Source organism: Rhinatrema bivittatum, chromosome 3 (assembly GCF_901001135.1).
Source record: "Rhinatrema bivittatum chromosome 3, aRhiBiv1.1, whole genome shotgun sequence".
Classification (NCBI taxonomy): domain Eukaryota; kingdom Metazoa; phylum Chordata; class Amphibia; order Gymnophiona; family Rhinatrematidae; genus Rhinatrema; species Rhinatrema bivittatum.
In genome coordinates, this window is record NC_042617.1 from 1,742,164 (window position 1) to 1,761,831 (window position 19,668).

The 19,668-nt window shown below is 45.3% G+C and overlaps 1 protein-coding gene across 2 annotated transcripts in view; it reads left to right on the forward strand.

Moving 5' to 3' along the window:
* LOC115086651 (ribosomal RNA processing protein 36 homolog) overlaps window positions 1-19,668 on the forward strand; it is a 65,964-nt gene that overhangs the window by 27,601 nt on the left and 18,695 nt on the right. For both annotated transcript variants that reach the window (XM_029592791.1, XM_029592789.1), the window contains exons 4-5: window positions 4,645-4,711; window positions 5,038-5,142. In XM_029592791.1, coding sequence (XP_029448651.1) covers window positions 4,645-4,711; window positions 5,038-5,142 — 172 coding nt within the window. The remainder of the gene's footprint in view (window positions 1-4,644; window positions 4,712-5,037; window positions 5,143-19,668) is intronic.

A 19,668-nucleotide genomic window follows, 5' to 3' on the forward strand; every position in this document is an offset into this window, starting at 1 on the left:
TAAGTTCTTGGAAGAGAAGTCCATTAACTGCTATTAATCAAGTTTACTTAGGGGCGGATTTTCAGAGCCCTGCTCGCCTAAATCCGCCCAAAACCGGGCGGATTTAGGCGAGCAGGGCCCTGCGCGCCGGTGAGCCTATTTTACATAGGCCTACCGGCGCGCGCAGAGCCCCGGGACTCGCGTAAGTCCCGGGGTTCTCCGAGGGGGGCGTGTCGGGGGGCGGGCCCGGTCGTCATGGCGTTTCGGGGGCGTGTCGGCAGCGTTTTGGGGGCGGGTACGGGGGCGTGGCTACGGCCCGGGGCGGTCCTGGGGCGTGGCTGCGCCCTCCATACCCGCCCCCAGGTCGCGGCCCGGCGCGCAGGAGGCCTGCTGGCGCGCGGGGATTTACGCCTCCCTCTGGGAGGCGTAAATCCCCCAACAAAGGTAAGGTGGGGGCTTAGACAGGGCCGGGTGGGTGGGTTAGGTAGGGGAAGGGAGGGGAAGGTGAGGGGAGGGCAAAAGGAAGTTCCCTCCGAGGCCGCTCCGATTTCGGAGCGGCCTCGGAGGGAACGGGGGTAGGCTGCGCGGCTCGGCGCGCGCCGGCTATACAAAATCGATAGCCTTGCGCGCGCCGATCCAGGTTTTTAGCAGATACGCGCAGCTCCGCGCGTATCTACTAAAATCCAGCGTTCTTTTGTTTGCGCCTGGAGCGCAAACAAAAGTAGGCCTATTCGCGGAGTATGAAAATCCGCCCCTTAGGGAATAGCCACTGCTATTAATTGCATCAGTAGCATGGGATCTTCTAGGTGTTTGGGTAATTGCCAGGTTCTTGTGGCCTGGTTTGGCCTCTGTTGGAAACAGGATGCTGGACTTGATGGATCCTTGGTCTGACCCAGCATGGCAATTTCTTATGTTCTTATGTAGTGGATTCCACACTGACAAGGCTCCTCAGTCTGAGGGCTATAACCCCGGTATCTACACCCCAAATAAATACGGGGCGCTATTCCATCTATTTCATCGTACCCAAGAAAGAGGGTTCATTCCGACCCATCCTAGATCTCAAGAGCGTCAACCACCATCTGCGGATAATTCACTTCCGCATGGAAACTCTTTGCTCCGTCATAATGGCCATGCAACTGGGAGAGTTCTTAACCTCCCTGGACCTTTCAGAGGCCTACCTTCATATTCCAATTTGTCAAGAACACCAGCATTTCCTACGCTTTATGGTACTGGGCTGCCATTACCAGTTCCGGGTATTGCCCTTCGGCCTGGCAACCGCCCCCAGAGCATGCTCCAAAATTATGGTGGTCGTGGCAGCAGCACTGAAGAAAGAAGTGATCCTGGTGCACCCTTACTTGGATGACTGGCTGATCCGGGCGAAGTTGTCGAAGAGAGCCTCCAGGTGACCAGCAGGGTCAGGTCCCTCTTGCAGGAACTTGGTTGGGTCGTGAACACCGACAAGAGCAGCCTCAAGCCTTCCCAGTTCTTGGAGCATCTGGGGTCTGGTTCAACACCAAGCAGGATAAGGTCTTCCTACGCCCCTCTAGGATAAGGAAGCTGATATACCAAGTGCGTCGGTTGACGAACATTGTGTGCTTCAGGGTGTAGAGCTAACTCCAGGTCCCTGGCCTCATGGTGTCAACCCTAGAGGTAGTATTGTGGGTGAGAGCTCACATGCGGCCACTCCGGCACTCCCTAGTGTCACGTTGGAACGCACTGTCTCAAGATTACTCGATTCGCTTCCACCTACCGATGGAAGTATGTTCTCAGCTCCAGTGGTGCCTGCAGGAAGTTCCCCTAAGCAAGGGTGTAAGCCAGTCCCCAACGAACTGGATCGCCCTCACGACGGACGCAAGCCTCCGAGGGTGGGGAACTCACTGTCAGGAATTGACAACCCAGGGGTGATGGACTGAGGAAGAGAGACGCTGGAACATAAACTGCCTGGAAGCATGAGCGGTCAGATTAGCGTGCCTGCATTTCAGCCACACACTCCAGGGACAGGCAGTCTGCATAATGTCAGACAATACAACAAAGTTGGCCTACATCAACCACCAGGGAGGAACCAAAAGCCACCAGGTGTCTCTAGAGATAGACCCCCTTATGGAATGGGTGAAATCAGACCTACAAGGGATCTTGGCCGCCCACATCGTGGGAAAAGACAACAACAGAGCAGACTTTCTCAGCAGGGAATGTCTGGACGCAGGGGAATGGATGTTGTCAACCAGAGCCTTCCAACTCCGCTGGGGCCTGCTGTCCATCAACCTATTGGCGACATCTCACAATGCAAAGGCTCCCCAATTCTTCAGTCGCAGACTAGATTGGCACTCCAAGGGATCGACGCCCTCATCCAGATCCAGCCGGAGGAGGACTTACTGTACGCCTTCTCTTCATGGCCTCTACTTGGCAATACCATCCACAAGATCGAACACCACAGAGGATTAGTCCTTTTGGTGGCCCCGGATTGGTCCAGTTGCCCGTGATATACAGACATGTGGAGGATCCTTGGGGGAGTCCTCCCCTCGCAGAGGGACCTTCTCCAGCAAAGTCTGATTCTTCACGAGGACCCAGCTCAATTCTGTCTTTCGTCTGGCTCTTGAGGGGGCTCACCTGACGAAGCATGGATATTTGACGGCTGTAATCGGCACCTTGCTCCATGCATGGAAGTTCTCAACATCCCTAGCTTACATATGGGTCTGGAGAATATTTGAGGCCTGGTGCGAGGATTGCAGGGGGCCCCCCATGAACAACCGAGATCCCCCATGATTCTGGAATTTTTACAGGACAGCCTGAACAAAAGATTGTCCCTTAATTCCCTGAAGGTCCAGGTGGCGGCCCTCTCCTGCTTCAGGGCTGAGGTGAACGGAACCCGCTTGTAGACACGTATGGACTTGGTCCTCTTCCTAAAAGGGTTTAAACACCTCGGACTACTCTTAAACTGGCCGGTCCACTTATGGAACCTCAATCTAGTATTGGACGTTCTAGCAGGAACTTTCTTTAGAATACTGCTCAGTTTGTCACTACACCTGTTAACACTAAAGATTGTATTCTTAGTGGCGATATACTCGGCTATTTGCATCTCTGAACTACAGGTGCTGTCATGTCGAAAACCGTTCCTTTGGTTTACCCCAGGAACAGTACAACATCACACCGTCCCCTCCTCCTTACCAAAGGTAGTCTTTGAATTTCACCTGAACCAGTCATTTCCTTACTGTCCCCTGTTTTAGACGCAAGGACATGGAAGACTGCTGCTTCCTATGCCAGTTAAATATCTGTAGAATGTTCAGAACTGGTACGCAAGACAGACCGCTTGTTTGTCCTTCACGGGGGAAGAAAACAAGGCGAAGCAGCTTCGCGAGCTACCATAGCTCGCTGGATCAAGGAAGAGATCACGGGAACTTATTTGGAGGCAGGGAAGCCTTTACCCCTTTAGGTCAAAGCTCATTCCACTAGAGCCCAGGCAGTATCCTGAGCAGAAGCTAAGCTACTCTCTCCCGTCGACATCTGCCGAGCAGCGACATGGTCTTCCCTGCACACCTTCTCCAGGTTCTATTGCCTGGACATTCAGACCTGAGAGGACACAGCCTTTGTGAAGGCGGTGCTAACCGGACCACAGGCAGCCTCCCGCACTGTTCGAGAGTAACTTTTGTACCCGCTAGGAAATGGAGAATTTACTTACATGATGATTTCGTTTTCATTAGTGTAGACAGATGGAGTCAGCATCCCGCCCATGTCTGCCCATGCATGGTGCCAAGGAATCTCGATTCCATGAGGTCATGGGTAACCCATCGCCCTGTCTCTAGTTCAGGGCCTCTATAGTATTGCTGAGATTCAGCACTTATGTTTGGAGTTGAGTACAGTTGCAGTCTCCAGTTTTTAATCGAGTTATTAAGTTGTATCCAAATTCTAATCAAGTTCTTCAATAGTATGTCCACAATGGCTTTTTGAAGAGAATACTGAATGGCCGAGGTCACTGCAGGGGTATCTAGGGTGACATCAGCTTTGAATGTGACTCGGTCTCCATCTGCTGGCAGGAAGCATAACCCATTGGTCCTGAGTCCATCTGACAACAGTAAGGAAAATGAAATTATCAGGTAAGTATTTTCTCCAGTACTCCCACCTCTTGGCATCTACTACCCTCTCAGTAAAGAAGTCTTCATATTGTTTTTCTGTCTGCTATTTAATGTGGCTAAATATCTGAATGCTTCTATCACATTCCCCATTTCCTCTCCTCCAATGAATATGTTTTGAGAGTCCCAAGCCTCTCTTTAGGGCTCTAAGTTTAGGACCTGTATCATTTTAGTATCCTCCATCAGTTCAATTAATTCAAACTGATCTTCAAACCTTTGAATTTGTTGGGAGTTCAAATTCCAGTTTTTCAATTCATCTCTGAATGTTTTATCAGCAGAGTCTGGAATCTGCACTGCCTATCAATCCATCACCCGCATCCTCCAATCTTACACTCAGTAAGAATTGCAGAACGTGGCCAAGCTTCCTCCCACAGCAGTAGCGACCAAAGAGAGTTGCTAGGGATGATCTGTTTGCAGCCCACCATAAGAACTGTACAGCATGGCCAGTGCCTTACCCCGCATCCCTCCCCATTGCAGAGTTACAGGCTCTTTCCATATGACTGATTAGGGATGTGTCTTTCTTGCTTGTCCTTTTCAGGCCTATAGAAGTCTCTTCTAAGAAGCCAGTGCCTTTCCTACGACAGATAGTTCCTGTAAAGAAGAAGGTAAGTAGGCTTTCCCTCCTCCTCCTCTCCTCCTTGGGTTCCCTTTCTGGGGTCACTTTCAGACCCAGTGCAGTGTTGTTCAGGCATCCGATCCCTCCAGTCGGATAGAAGCAGTACTTGTGTATGCCATCCTGTATGGGCTTCCAGGACACAGACCGTGTGTGACAGCAGACTTGCCCTGCCTCCCCATCTGCTTCTCTGGCTATGACTCGGCTTGCCTTTTAGCATTTTTTTAAATTTATATTATTGTATTGAGTAAGTCCTGGGAGGTAAAGTAGGATAATAAGGTTGGTGGCTGATAAGTAGCGTTTGTTTTTTCCCTGCAGGTGCACAGAGACCCTCGCTTTGATGACCTTTCAGGAGAATACAACCCAGAAGTGTTTGAGAAAACTTACAGCTTCCTGAGGGATATCAAGGAGGAGGAAGAGGAGGTTATTTTGTTCTTTTGATTTGCCTGAGAATGTTCTGTGGAAAGTTATAATTAGCATAACTCAGGAAATAGAACTGGCGGTCATTCTTTACTCTGTGCAGTATGCAAACACCTGCAGAAAGCAAAGTCAGAATAATTCAACTAAAGATCAGGGAACGAGCCCATGTGCACATCTCTGGGCTTTCATGCCTGCCTGCCTTCCTGCTCTTCGTATCCCGCTCTTCCTGTTCATACCCCAGATCAGTCCAGACAAGTAAGTTATGGATCCCTACCAGCAGATGGAGGCAGAGAATTAAAAACTTTTCAGGCACTGCTACATAACCGAGAGCGCCACCTGCAGTCCCTCAGTATTTCTCTGTCTCCGGCAGATGGTAGAGGTGCAAACATGCATTCCCTGTACGTACCCAGATCAGTCCAGACTCCTGGGGTTTTGCCTCCCTTCCAGCAGATGGAGACAGAGAAAGTTTTGACAGACTCTGCCTTATATAGCAAGGTGCCTCCCACAGTCTGCCAGTATTACTCTGTCTCCAGCAGATGGAGAAGATGCAAAACTCAGTCTGTACTGGTTACTTGATAAAAATATATATATATATATATATATTAGAGTAGAGCTAGTCAGCTAGGACTTGGTTTAAATTTCTTAAAAAAAAACAGACCGGGCAGAGAGTGTCCTGTGGCCTCCCAGGGGGTTGTCAGGTCCTGAGGGGACCATCCCCCCTTTGTGCTTGAGGTGGCTGCGGCAGGGTGGATGGCTCTTCTGTGCCAAGGTGCAGCAGTATTTGGGGTGATACCGGGGAGCCCGGATCACTCACCCCAGCAGGACCACAACAGAGCAGGATAAGATCTGTTGATCAGGTTTGGCAAACAAAATTAAAATTTCAAATTTAAGAGATGCCCTCCTTTGCTTAGCAATTGTGGCCACGGGTAGCACTGGAGCTGCTTTTGGTGCTGCTTTTGGTGCTGAATTCGGTCTCCCTCATGCCACGTGCGCCTCTCCCACGAGGGGTTATGTTCGGCCTGCATTCCCAGGGGCGAAGGAACCTCTGCCGCCGGGAGGGTGGTTCTCCGTGGGAGGTCAGTGACCATGGCTTTCAGCAGTCTGCCGGCATCTTCACCCAGTCAGTTCCGCTGAGCGCGGGAAACTGCACCATTTTGGGAGCCTTCTCTTTGGCGGCTCCGCTCGTGGTGGGGGAGGGGAATCTCTCGCCTCAGTTGTCTCCACAGCAGCCAGCACCGAGGCCTAAATCCCTTGCGCTGATCGACTCAAAGGCGCAGGGAGATGAGGGAGGAGACGGATTCTGCTGATTCTTCCTCCCTTTTACTGAAGAAGGTGAAGAAATTGGTGGGTTGGGAGTAGGAGTCTCCCGAAGCAGGCCTGAAGATAGCCAGAGCTACGGCTAAGTTATATCCCTTGCTGGAGCAAACCTTGGAATCGTGGAAGATTCCCAAGGTGGATGCAGCTGTTTTCCATAGATGAGCAGGTTGAATTAGCCATGTGTTCTGGGGATCGTTCTTCAGTCCTCTAGATGGCAGAGTTCTTCCATGCACACACAGCTGAGCTCTGTGTGCCTGCTTGCCTATATAACCACATGATTCCCAGTCTGCTTCAGTCTTGTTTTCTCCACGCTGCACACGGAGTCTCCTCTCTCTTACTAATCTCTTTTTTTCTCTCTGTTTCCGGTAGACCTACCATCCTTCCTCTAACCCCCGAACTCTGCAGTGGCAGAGGGGGGAATGCTGCAGGAACATCGGGCCGGCCCACGATCCTCTGGGGAGCCAGGCCGAGTGCTGTGGTGCCCGGAGAACCCAGCTAGGAAACAGAAAAAAAAAATAGAGAGAGAGAGAGAGGAACAGAGAGAGGAACAGCATAAACAATGTGTTCCGTGGATAGCAGGGTGAATTAGCCAAATATTCTGGGGATTGTCCTCCGGTTCTCTAGGGGGCGGAGCTCCTACAAGCACACAGAGCTGAGCTCCAGGTAACTGCTTGCCTAATCACGTGGTTCCCAGTCTGCTTCAGTCTGTTATCCAAGCGTGCATTTGCACAGACCAGAGACTGTCCAGGAAGGTGGGCAGGTAAGCATGGCTAATTCACCCTGCTATCCATGGAAAACACAGTTTATGGTAAGAAAACTTGCTCTTTTCCACAGATAAGCAGGTTGAATTAGCCATGTATTCTGGGGAGTCCCCAGCTAACTGGTTAGGTGCTCCCTGGTCCCTGGAAGCGATGGTAATCCATACCAGTTCTTATTAGAATGTGCACTCAAGCTGTCACACCTTGCGGACAGTCTCTTTTGGCGATCCTAAGAATGGTTCGGCCCATTGTGGCATCCGTATCTGTCTGCTGGTTAAAGCAGTAGTGAGAGATAAAGGTATACAGTGATGACCACGTGGTGACATCACGTATGTTCTGAGTAGGTAGTTCATTTGGGTGGGCGATGGATGGTGCCATCGCTCTGGCTCAGTGAGTCTTTGGTGAAATAGGTAAGGTCTCTTCCACCTTGTTATAGCAAAAACAAGATGCATTACGTAATCCAAGATATGTTTCTCTCAGACTGGTAATCTGGGAGCATATGGGTTAGGGCATGCAAGTCGACGCTTCATCTCTTGTAGTAGGGTAAGGCATGCCCACACTCCAAAGTGGGAAGCCGTTTCCCCTCCTTGGATTTATGCAGCTTCGGAAGAAGGTTGATTATCTGGTCGAGGTGGAACTCTGATACCACCTTGGGAGGAAGGGAGGGGGAGTTATCAATGCTACTGTATGAAGATGGACCATGAACTTGTGCTTGCAGTTCACTGAATCTCCTTGTTAGTGTTAAGATGATTAAGCAGTACCTCGCAGGAGAGATGTCCGCTATGGCTAATGACCATGGGCACAAGGCCTGTAGCATCCATTGTTCCGGAAGTAAGTTGGGAACCCACAACATAGGTGGTGTTTGAACCGGTAGACGTAGTTCGAGAACGTCCTTCATGAATCTGGGGATTAATGGGTGGAACAGCACCGGGGAGCCCTGCGGGGGAAAGCGGTAAGCCGCAATGTACTGACATGTACTCTGACAGATATCTTGTCTGATATCGCAAGTGAAATTATTCCCATGGGCATCCTGGGAGGCAGAAGAAAGATCAGCTTCGTGTTTTCTGCCCCACCCTGGATACCTGGCCTACTTGGATTGACAATCCTTTCTATCAGACCTTGTCCTGGAGTTAACTGGACGTCTTGGAGTGTTAGCGGTAATTTTAGGTACGTGTGTCGCCCTTTCAGCTTCCATGCTATGTGCCAAGGAAGGGAGCACATCGGACTGGGAAGCAACCTATCCCATGACAGTCAAATATGTGTCGACAGACAAGCAGGGCAGGTGTATCTTTGTTGAGATCATCCCAGCCCTGAGGGTGATGCTGGTACTGTGTATCATGTTACGATGGGAAGGTGACTGTGTTGAAGTATAGCAGGCTCCCCCTTCCATGTACCTCCTGATACACCCTACTTCCTGACGGCTCATCTGTGAACCAGACTCTTTCCTCACTTGTGAAGAGCGTTCATCTGAATTAACTGCTGATGGGGTATTCCTGCTGATGTCTGAGGATATAGTTTTCATTGTGATCTCCTCTCCACATTCTTGGTGGCACTGTCTCATATGGCAGGTGGTACAGGTGATGTGTCCCCCATATGTTCCATCCATTGTCATGGACTCTTTTGCGATCACATGCTCCTTATGCGGGCTGAATGCCCTGCTGATGGTGGTCTATGCCTGTCCCTGGGCATGGTCCATAGGCTGTGTTGCCCAAGGTCGGACTCTGTGCAACTCGTACCTTGCTACTGCAGAGGAAGAGTTTCTTGTATTATCTCTCTCTCTCTCTCTCTCGTCAGGGTGGGGGTCTGATTCTAGCGCCAACAGTCTCCTGTTCTTCAGAAGCGAGGAGTGCGAGAAATAGAATCCCCTGGCTCCACCTATGCAACACTGTTGGGGTATCTGAGGGTTTTGAGTATGAAGCTCCTGCTGGTATTGACCTTATGTGGTCTCTGAGGGTCCCTATTGAGGTGAACCACGCGTTGTCGTCCGCAGCCCTGTGCTGCCACCTTCTGGAGCTTATCTCCCAGGAATTATCCGGAGAACAGATCTGGGGATTAATGGGTGGAACTGGAATTTCGCAGTATTCCTCGGGACGTGTTCATGGTGTCCCCTTGCTACTCCCTGCAGAAGAAGCAGGCAGTGAAGCTCATGCTTCAAAGGCTCCTCAGACTGAGGTCTGTGGTTCCGGTGCCCATGTCTCAAGAAGGTATAGGGTGATATTCCATTTATTTTGTTGTGCCCAAGAAGGAAGGCTCCTTTCGTCCCATCTTGGATCTCAAGAGGGTCCACTGTCACTTGAAGGTAACTCATTTTCGAATGGAAACCTAATGCTCTGTAATAATGGTGATGCAGTCGGGGGAATTTGTGACCTCAGATCTTAGGATCATATTTCCATCCAATTGGAACATTAACGCTTTCTATGCTTTTTGGTGTTGGGGTGCCATTATCAATTTTGGGTGCGCCTTTTGGTCTAGCCACCAGTCCCAGAACACTTTCCAAGTTTATGGTGGTGGAAGTGGAGGCCTTGCGAAAAGAAGGAATCCTCGTGTACCCATATTTGGATGACTAGATGATTTGAGCCAAGTCTCAAGAAGAGAGCCGCCTGGTGACACACAATGTGATCTCCTTTTTGCAGGAGCTCAGTTGGGTGATGAACCTGACCCAGAGCAATCTTCAAACATCCCAATCATTGGATTATCTGGGGGTCCGGTTTGACATGGGACAGGACAGAGTTTTTCTACCAGAAGTTCGGATCCAGAGATTGATGTCTCAAGTGCATCAGTTGATGAACACCATACGCTCAACGGTATGGTCCTACCTACAGGTTCTTGGCTTGATGGCAGCTACCCTGGAAGTGGTGCCGTGGGCAAGGGTGCATATGTGTCCTCTTCTGCGCGCTCTATCTCGTTGGAACCTGCAGTCTCAGAATTATGGGGTTTGGCTCCACTTGCTGATGAATATCTGCTCCTGTCTCCAGTGGTGGTTGCAGGAGGATCATCTGAGAAAGGGAGTTCCCTTGTCCTCTCCGGCCTGGTTGGTACTCATGACAGATGTGAGTCTCCACGGTTGGGGGGCTCACTATCTGGAGTTAATGGCCCATGGGCTCTGGAATGCCAAAGAGTCCCGCTGGAACATCAATCGCCTGGTGGCCCAGGTGGTATGGCTGGCATGCTTGCAGTTCAGCCACAGGCTGCGGAATGAAGCGGTTCGCATGATGTCGGACAATATGACTATGGTAGCTTATATCAATCACCAAGGAGGAACCAAGAGCCAGGAAGTGTCACAGGAAATAGACCAGCTGATGGAATGAGCGGAAGGTCATCTGCACATGATCTCAGCGTTTCACATTGCAGGAAAAGACAACTTAAGAGCAAACTTTCTCAGCAGGGAGAGTCTGGACACAGGAGAGTGAGTGTTGTCAGTCGAGACGTTTCAGCTGATTGTGGATCGCTGGGGCCTTCCATTCCTAGACCTGCAAGAGATCCAGGGATTGACATCCACAACTCGAGCTTCCAGAGGCCCCGCACCCTTTGCAGTAGAGGAGGACCAGAAGGCTCATCTGCATACTGCTCCCAGCATCCCCCAGGAGAGGAGTTCGGAAGTCACCGCAAGAGATCCAGGGATTGACATCCACAGACCCAGCTTCCAGAGCCCCCTGCACCCTTTGCAGTAGAGGAGGACCGGAAGCGTGTGCCGTTCTCAAACCCTTCCATTAACTGAGTGAAGATTAATTTAAAGGTGGTTAAAGAGGATTGGTAAGTATAGCTTTCAGAAATTTTTGGGCTTATAAAAGTTTGGTGAAAAGTGAAATTAAGGGATATTTTCTTTAGAGTTTGTGTGTGTCTGAGATAATAAGCAAGCCAGAGAGAGTTAATTCTAGTGTCTGTCTTTCCCACCCACTCAACCCTTGATTTTTAAGCACGAGACACTTTCTGATTAAAAGTCAATCAGGGTCTTATCTAAATCATACTATTCACTAATTCACCTGTTAATTTAAAGTACTCTCATTCCAACTCCCTTAGTATCCTAAACTTAACTAGGAACTCAATAAAACTAAGATGAAGACAGCAGTCCAGCAGCAAGAGGGGGACTTTCCAGTCTTTGCATTGTCACATGTATGATTTTTTACCCGCCAGTGAAAGATTATATGTGTGCACTCTGTGCAAAGAGCTCCTGGCTCTCAGGGAACGAGTCTGATCTCTGGAGGCTAGAGTAGCAGACTTGGAGGAGCTGAGGCAGACAGAGAAGTACATTGATGAGACCTTCAGGGACATAGTAGCCAAGTCCCAAATCCAGTCTGGCAGCCCCAGTGTTGCCTTGGATCAGAAAGGTCTCCCAGTAGGAGAACATCACCCTGGTGTAGCAGGAAGTGATCCTGTAGCAAAGACCTGCTCTCCAGGTGATGTATTGTCCTCTCGCACTGAGGACAAATCTCCCAGGGCTACTGCCCAGGAGGGGAAGGGTTAGGCCGGCCATCATAGTTAGTGATTCAATTATTAGAAATGTAGATAGCAGGGTGGCTGGTGGGCGTGAGGACTGCCTGATAACCTGCCTACCTGCTGAGAAGGTGTCAGACCTCACGCATTACCTAGATAGGATTATAGACAGTGCTGGGGAGGAGCCGACTGTCATGGTACATGTGGGCACCAACGACATAGGAAAATATGGGGGAGAGATTCTGGAAGCCAAATTTAGGCTCTTAGGTAGAAAGCTGAAATCCAGAACCTCCAGGGTGGCATTCTCTGAAATACTCCCTGTTCCACGTGCAGGTCCCCGGAGGCAGGCAGAGCTCCAGAGTTTCAATGCGTGGATGAGACGATGGTGCAGGGAAGAGGGATTCAGCTTTATAAGGAACTGGGGAAACATTTAGGGAAAGGGGAGACTTTTCCGAAAGGATGGGCTCCACCTTAACCAGAGTGGAACCAAGCTGCTGGCACTAACTTTCAAAAAGGAGATAGAGCAGCTTTTAAACTAGAACAAGGGGGAAAGCCGACAGTCACTCAGCAGTGCATGATTCGGAGAAATGTATCCTTGAAGGATACTAATGAAACAGGAGAGTTAGGGCATCCCAACAGAGAGGTTCCATTAAAAGCAAACATAGTCCATGTGCCTATATGTAAAAAATTACCGAAGCTAATGATTTCCGAATTATCCCTAACAACTGAAAAGCAGGTTGTTAATACAAACAAAAAACACCCTTTGAAATGTCTGTATGCCAATGCCAGAAGTCTAAGAAGTAAGATGGGAGAGTTAGAGGGTATAGCAGCAAATGAGTGACATAATTGGCATCACAGAGACTTGGTGGAAGGAGGATAACCAATGGGACAGTGCTATATCAGGGTACAAATTATATTGCAATGATAGGGAGGATCAACTTGGGGGTGTGGCACTTTATGTCCAGGAGAATATAGAGTCCAACAGGATAAAGATCATACAAGAGAGTAAATGCTCAGTAGAATCTATATGGGTAGAAATCCCATGTGTGTTGGGTAAGAGTATAGTGATAGGAGTATACTACATCCACCTGGACAAAATGGTCAGACAGATGATGAAATGCTTAGAGAAATCAGGGAAGCTAAGCAATTTGGCAGTGCAATAATAATGGGAGATTTCAACTACCAACAACAAAAGTGGACAAAATGAAATTTAGAAATAAAGGCTAAAGAAGGCGTCAGCAAGCCTGACGTTGTATGTTCACACAGAGACACCAACCGGTCTTTTCAATCATTCGCCTTCTTTTAAATTTATTAACTTCCGACAACTTTTTGTTCAAAAAATTTTTTCTTTTTCTTAAAATATCCTCCGTCAGTCATAGACTCTTTAAAGCGGATGTATTTAATTTCAATACGGCCCTACACGGCCCGTGTTTCACCCGAAAGCTTCCTCAGGGGCGTATGAACGCTATAAATACAAGAGTCTGTATCCTATAACAATTGTAAAACAATTGTTTTACTATTGTTATAGGATACAGACTCTTGTATTTATAGCGTTCATACGCCCCTGAGGAAGCTTTCGGGTGAAACACGGGCCGGGTAGGGCCGTATTGAAATTAAATACATCCGCTTTAAAGAGTCTATGACTGACGGAGGATATTTTAAGAAAAAGAAAAAATTTTTTGAACAAAAAGTTGTCGGAAGTTAATAAATTTAAAAGAAGGCGAATGATTGAAAAGACCGGTTGGTGTCTCTGTGTGAACATACAACGTCAGGCTTGCTGACGCCTTCTTTAGCCTTTATTTCTAAATTTCATTTTGTCCACTTTTGTTGTTGGTAACATGGATTACAGTGGATAACTCTTGACTCTTGATGTTATCAGATTTCAATTACCCCAATATTGACTGGGTAAATGTAACATCAGGACTTGCTAGAGACATAAAGTTCCTGGATGTAATAAATGACTGCTTCATGGAGCAATTGGTTCAGGAACCAACAAGAAAAGGAGCTATTTTAGATTTAATTCTTAGTGGAACCCAGGATTTGGTGAGAGAGGTAACGGTGGTGGGGCCACTTGGTAACAGTGATCATAACATGATCAAATTTAAACTAATAACTGGAAGGGGGACAATAAGTAAATATGCAGCTCTAACACTAAACTTTCAAAAAGGGAAACTTTGATAAACTGAGGAAAATAGTTAGAAAAAAGCTGAAAGGTGCAGCTGCAAAGGTTAAAAGTGTTCAACACGCCTCACCTACTATATATATTCATGTATACTTGGGTCGGCTGATACTGTTGGGTCGGTGCTGATGGTACCTCTTTGTTTATTGGCAAGGGTATATCTAGTTCGCAATGGGCTCTTTGTATTGTATCGTATTATCTGTTTGTGCACTGTATGTTTTATTGTTATTGTTATTGCACTACATAGTTATGGTGTGTATTGATACTTTTGAAAACTAATAAACATATTTCACAAAAAAAAAAAAAAAAAGTGTTCAACAGGCTTGGATATTGTTTAAAAATACAATCCTAGAGGCGCAGTCCATATGTATTCCATGCATTAAGAAAGGTGGAAGGAAGGCAAAATGATTACCGTCATGGTTAAAAGGTGAGGTGAAAGAGGCTATTTTAACCAAAAAAAATCCTTCAAAAATTGGAAGAAGGATCTATCTGAAGAAAATAGGATAAAACATAAGCATTGTCAAGTTAAGTGTAAAACATTGATAAGACAAGCGAAGAGAGAATTTGAATTGAAGTTGGCCATAGAGGCAAAAACTCATAATAAAAACTTTTTTTAAATATATCCAAAGCAAGAAACCTGTGAGGGAGTCAGTTGGACCGTTAGATGTCAGAGGGGTTAAAGGGGCTCTTAGGGAAGATAAATCCATTGCAGAAAGACTAAATGAATTATTTGCTTCCGTGTTTACTAATGAGGATGTTGGGGAGATACCAGTTCCGGAGATGGTTTTCAGGGGTGATGAGTCAGACGAACTGAACGAAATGACTGTGAACCTGGAAGATGTAGTAGGCCAGATTGACAAACTAAAGAGTAGCAAATCACCTGGACCGGATGGTATGCATCCTAGGGTACTGAAGGAACTCAAAAATGAAATTTCTGATCTATTAGTTAAAATTTGTAACCTATCATTAAAATTGTCCATTGTACCTGAAGACTGGAGGGTGGCCAATGTAACCCCAATACTTAAAAAAGGCTCCAGGGGTGATCCGGGTAACTATAGACCAGTGAGCCTGACTTCAGTGCCGGGAAAAATAGTGGAAACTATTCTCAAGATCAAAATCGTAGAGCATATGGAAAGCCATGGTTTAATGGAACACAGTCAACATGTATTTACCCAAGGGAAGTCTTGCCTAACAAATCTGCTTCATTTTTTTTTAAGAGGTTAATAAACATGTGGATAAAGGTGAACTGGTAGTAGTGTATTTGTCAAACGCCTTCTGAAAATCCAAAGTCCCTCATGAGAGGTTTCTAAGAGAACTAAAGTGTCATGGGATAGGAGGCGATGTCCTTTCGTGGATTACAAACTGGTTAAAAGACAGGAACCAGAGAGTAGGATTAAATGGACAATTTTCTCAGTGGAAAAGTGTAAACAGTGGAGTGCCTCAGGGATCTGTACTTGGACCGGTGCTTTTCAATATATATATATATATAAATGATCTGAAAGGAATACGATGAGTGAGGTTATCAAATTTGTGGATGATACAAAATTATTCAGAGTAGTTAAATCACAAGCAGACTGTGATACATTACAGGAGGACCTTGCAAGACTGGAAGATTGGGCATCCAAATGGCAGATGAAATTTAATGTGGACAAGTGCAAAGTATTGCATATAGGGAAAAATTACGCTTGCTATAGTTACACGATGTTAGGTTCCATATTAGGAGCTACCACCCAGGGAAAAGATCTAGGCATCATAGTGGATAATACTTTAAAATCGTCTGCTCAGTGTGCTGCAGCAGTCAAAAAAGCAAACAGAATTTTAGGAATTATTAGGAAGGGAATGGTTAATAAAACAGAAAATATCATAAAGCCTCTATATCACTCTATGGTGAGACTGCACCTGGAACACTGTGTACAGTTCTGGTCGCCGCATCTCAAAAAAGATAAAGTTGCGATGGAGAAGGTACAGAGAAGGGCAACCAAAATGATAAAGTGGATGGAACAGCTCCCCTATGAGGAAAGGCTGAAGAGGTTAGGGCTATTCAGCTTGGAGAAGACACGGCTGAGGGGGGATATGATAGAGGTCTTTAAGATCATGAGAGCTCTTGAACGAGTAGATGTGACTCGCTTATTTACTCTTTCGAAAAATAGGACTAGGGGGCATTCCATGAAGTGAGCATGTAGCACATTTAAGACTAATCGGAGAAAATTCTTTTTCACTCAACACAATAAAGCTTTGGAATTTGTTGCCAGAGGATGTGGTTAGTGCAGTTAGTGTAGCTGGGTTCAAAACAGGTCTGGATAAGTTCTTGGAGGAGAAGTCCATTAACGGCTATTAATCAAATTTTCTTAGGGAATAGCCACTGCTATTAATTGCATCAGTAGCATGGGATCTTCTTAGTGTTTGGGTAATTGCCAGGTTCTTGTGGCCTGGTTTGGCCTCTGTTGGAAACAGGATGCTGGGCTTGATGGACTCTTGGTCTGACCCAGCATGGCAATTTTATGTTCTTGTGCTGGCAATGTCTGGAAATGTGAAGGTTTCTTGCTTCTACAGTCCCAAGATAGATCTGTTGTCCCTGGGAATAGACTCTTCCGTACAGGTCTGACCAGAAGATAGATTGCTTTATGCCTTTCCTCTATGGCCTTTGCTGGGCAGGATAATTCACAGGATCGAAGGCCACAGGGAGTTAGTACTCTTGGTGGCGCTGGACTGGCCCAGGCATCCATGGTATGTGGATTTGCGACTACTCCTAGTGGAGGCCCCCCTTTGTCTTCTGCCACACATGGATCTGCTTCAGCAGGGACTGGGTCTTCACAAGTATCTGACTCTATTCTGTCTTACAGTTTGGCCCTTGAGAGGGATCGCCTGTTAAAGCATGGTTATTCCTCTGCAGTGATTGACTCTTTACTCCACACGTGCAAGTTCTTGACTTCCTTGGGTTATACGTAGATTTAGAGAGTTTTTGAGGCCTGATGAGAGGAGCGGGGTGTTCTTCCTCATTCAGTTAAGATCCCTCTCATTCTAGATTTTTTGCAGGATGGATTGAATCAAGGCTTGGCCCATAATTCCTTGAGGGTGCAGGTTGTGTTTCTTATCTGTTTCAGAGGCCTGGTGATAGTGTTTCCTTGTTGTCTCATCCTAATGTGGCCCATTTTTTTGAAGGGAGTGAAGCAACTTAGGCCTCCCTTGAGGTTACCTGTTCCACTGTGGAGTCTTAATTTGATGCTGAAGGAAGACAACAAAAGGGGTGCCACAAAGAAGCCTTTTTCAATTCTTTATTGGAGGAGACGTAAAAAACTGCCAGACTCTGGCCGAGTTTCGCCACATAAAGTGGCTGCCTCAGGGGCTATAGAAAATACATATATAAAAAAACATTAAATCATAAATACATAAAAAATCATAAAATTATTCAAAACAAATGATCTGGAATAAATAATAAAATTATAAATATGAAAACATGAACTCAATCACATAAATATGACACTTATAAAAACATAAAAACAGAATAAAAGTGACAAAACAATTAAAATAAGCATGTAAACAACATCAATCTGAAAATTGGAAAATATCTGAAAAGTGAGGGCAGTAAAATTCTATATATATAAAGAAATAATAAAAAGCTAATAAATAATTCAACATATGTTTTAAAAAATCCACAATACATGTGTATCTGTAGATAATCTAAAGCTCAATCTAAAGCATCCAAATGGCAGATGAAATTTAATGTGGATAAGTGCAAGGTGATGCATATAGGGAAAAATAACCCATGCTATAATTACACAATGTTGGGTTCCATATTAGGTGCTACAACCCAAGAAAGAGATCTAGGTGTCATAGTGGATAACATATTGAAATCGTCGGTTCAGTGTGCTGCGGCAGTCAAAAAAGCAAACAGAATGTTGGGAATTATTAGAAAAGGAATGATGAACAAAACGGAAAATGTCATAATGCCTCTGTATCGCTCCATGGTGAGACCGCACCTTGAATACTGTGTACAATTCTGGTCGCCGCATCTCAAAAAAGATATAATTGCGATGGAGAAGGTACAGAGAAGGGCTACCAAAATGATAAGGGGAATGGAACAGCTCCCCTATGAGGAAAGACTAAAGAGGTTAGGACTTTTCAGCTTGGAGAAGAGACGACTGAGGGGGGATATGATAGAGGTGTTTAAAATCATGAGAGGTCTAGAACGGGTAGATGTGAATCGGTTATTTACTCTTTCGGATAGTAGAAAGACTAGGGGGCAGTCCATGAAGTTAGCATGGGGCACATTTAAAACTAATCAGCGAAAGTTCTTTTTTACTCAACGCACAATTAAACTCTGGAATTTGTTGCCAGAGGATGTGGTTGGTGCAGTTAGTATAGCTGTGTTTAAAAAGGATTGGATAAGTTCTTGGAGGAGAAGTCCATTACCTGCTATTAAGTTCACTTAGAGAATAGCCACTGCCATTAGCAATGGTAACATGGAATAGACTTAGTTTTTGGGTACTTGCCAGGTTCTTATGGCCTGGATTGGCCACTGTTGGAAACAGGATGCTGGGCTTGATGGACCCTTGGTCTGATCCAGTATGGCATTTTCTTATGTTCTTTTCTTATGTTCTTATAAAAAAAATTTTAACAATAAAATTATAAACGGCTCTTATTTATTAGTACTTTTGAAACAATAAGATTGAATATAACACACCTCAATAAGCGTCAGACGTGCTTAAATTGCTATCGATTCCGTTCAACGGTACAGTGTACTGTAAAAAAAAATTTTTTTTTAAATCGTAAATATGAATATAAGTACATTATGATTGTAAAATAATCATTAGGACATAAGCATTGAAAGCCTCATGTCTCTATCAGAACGTGATGGATTTATTTAATTCATAACCAAGGTTTCAATCCCATATTGAGAATACAGATGACTTCATTACTACTCTAAAAACATTTTCTTTATACATATATTTAAACAAAAAAATTTTTTTGCTAACAAAAAACAAATTTATATGAGAGGATATGTAACGAGGAGGCTTAAGCGTTTTAATGAAAAGACCCAACTAAAAAGTGAAAAATCTCGAATACAACTAATGTATGAAAAATTAGTGAATGTAGTATCTAAAATAAATAGAGTAATATGGCATAAAACGCGGAAGAATAATTAAGTGCAGATGAAAGTGTATCTACTTGCATATAGGATGTGAATAATGTATGTGCGATACTTAAATAGGTATAGATCAAAAACTATGCCTAATCTATTCAAAAATACTGCATATCGAGGACACTTGCTGTGCATTTAAATAAAGAGTCAATCATTCTGAATCAATAAAAGAAATTACTGAAAAAATATTTAAAACAAACGTCAAAGCATATACCATACAGTGCCTATATCGATTGGTTTAAAATCGTGTGCGAAGACCTAAAACAAACAATTCAGCCATTTTGTTTAGATTAAAGTGCCAAGAAATGCCGGGTTGGAAAGAATGTGCAAAGAAAGTGAAACCATGTTATATTTAACAAACAAACCACTAAGTAATATGAACACTATTTACCATTTGGCACTGTATGGTATTATGCTTTGATGTTTGTTTTAAATATTTTTTCAGTAATTTCTTTTATTGATTCAGAATGATTGACTATTTAAATGCACAGCAAGTGTCCTCGATATGCAGTATTTTTGAATAGATATTAGGCATAGTTTTTGATCTATACTTATTTAAGTATCGCACATACATTATTCACATCCTATATGCAAGTAGATACACTTTCATCTGCACTTAATTATTCTTCCGCGTTTTATGCCATATTACTCTATTTATTTTAGACACTACATTCACTAATTTTTCATACATTAGTTGT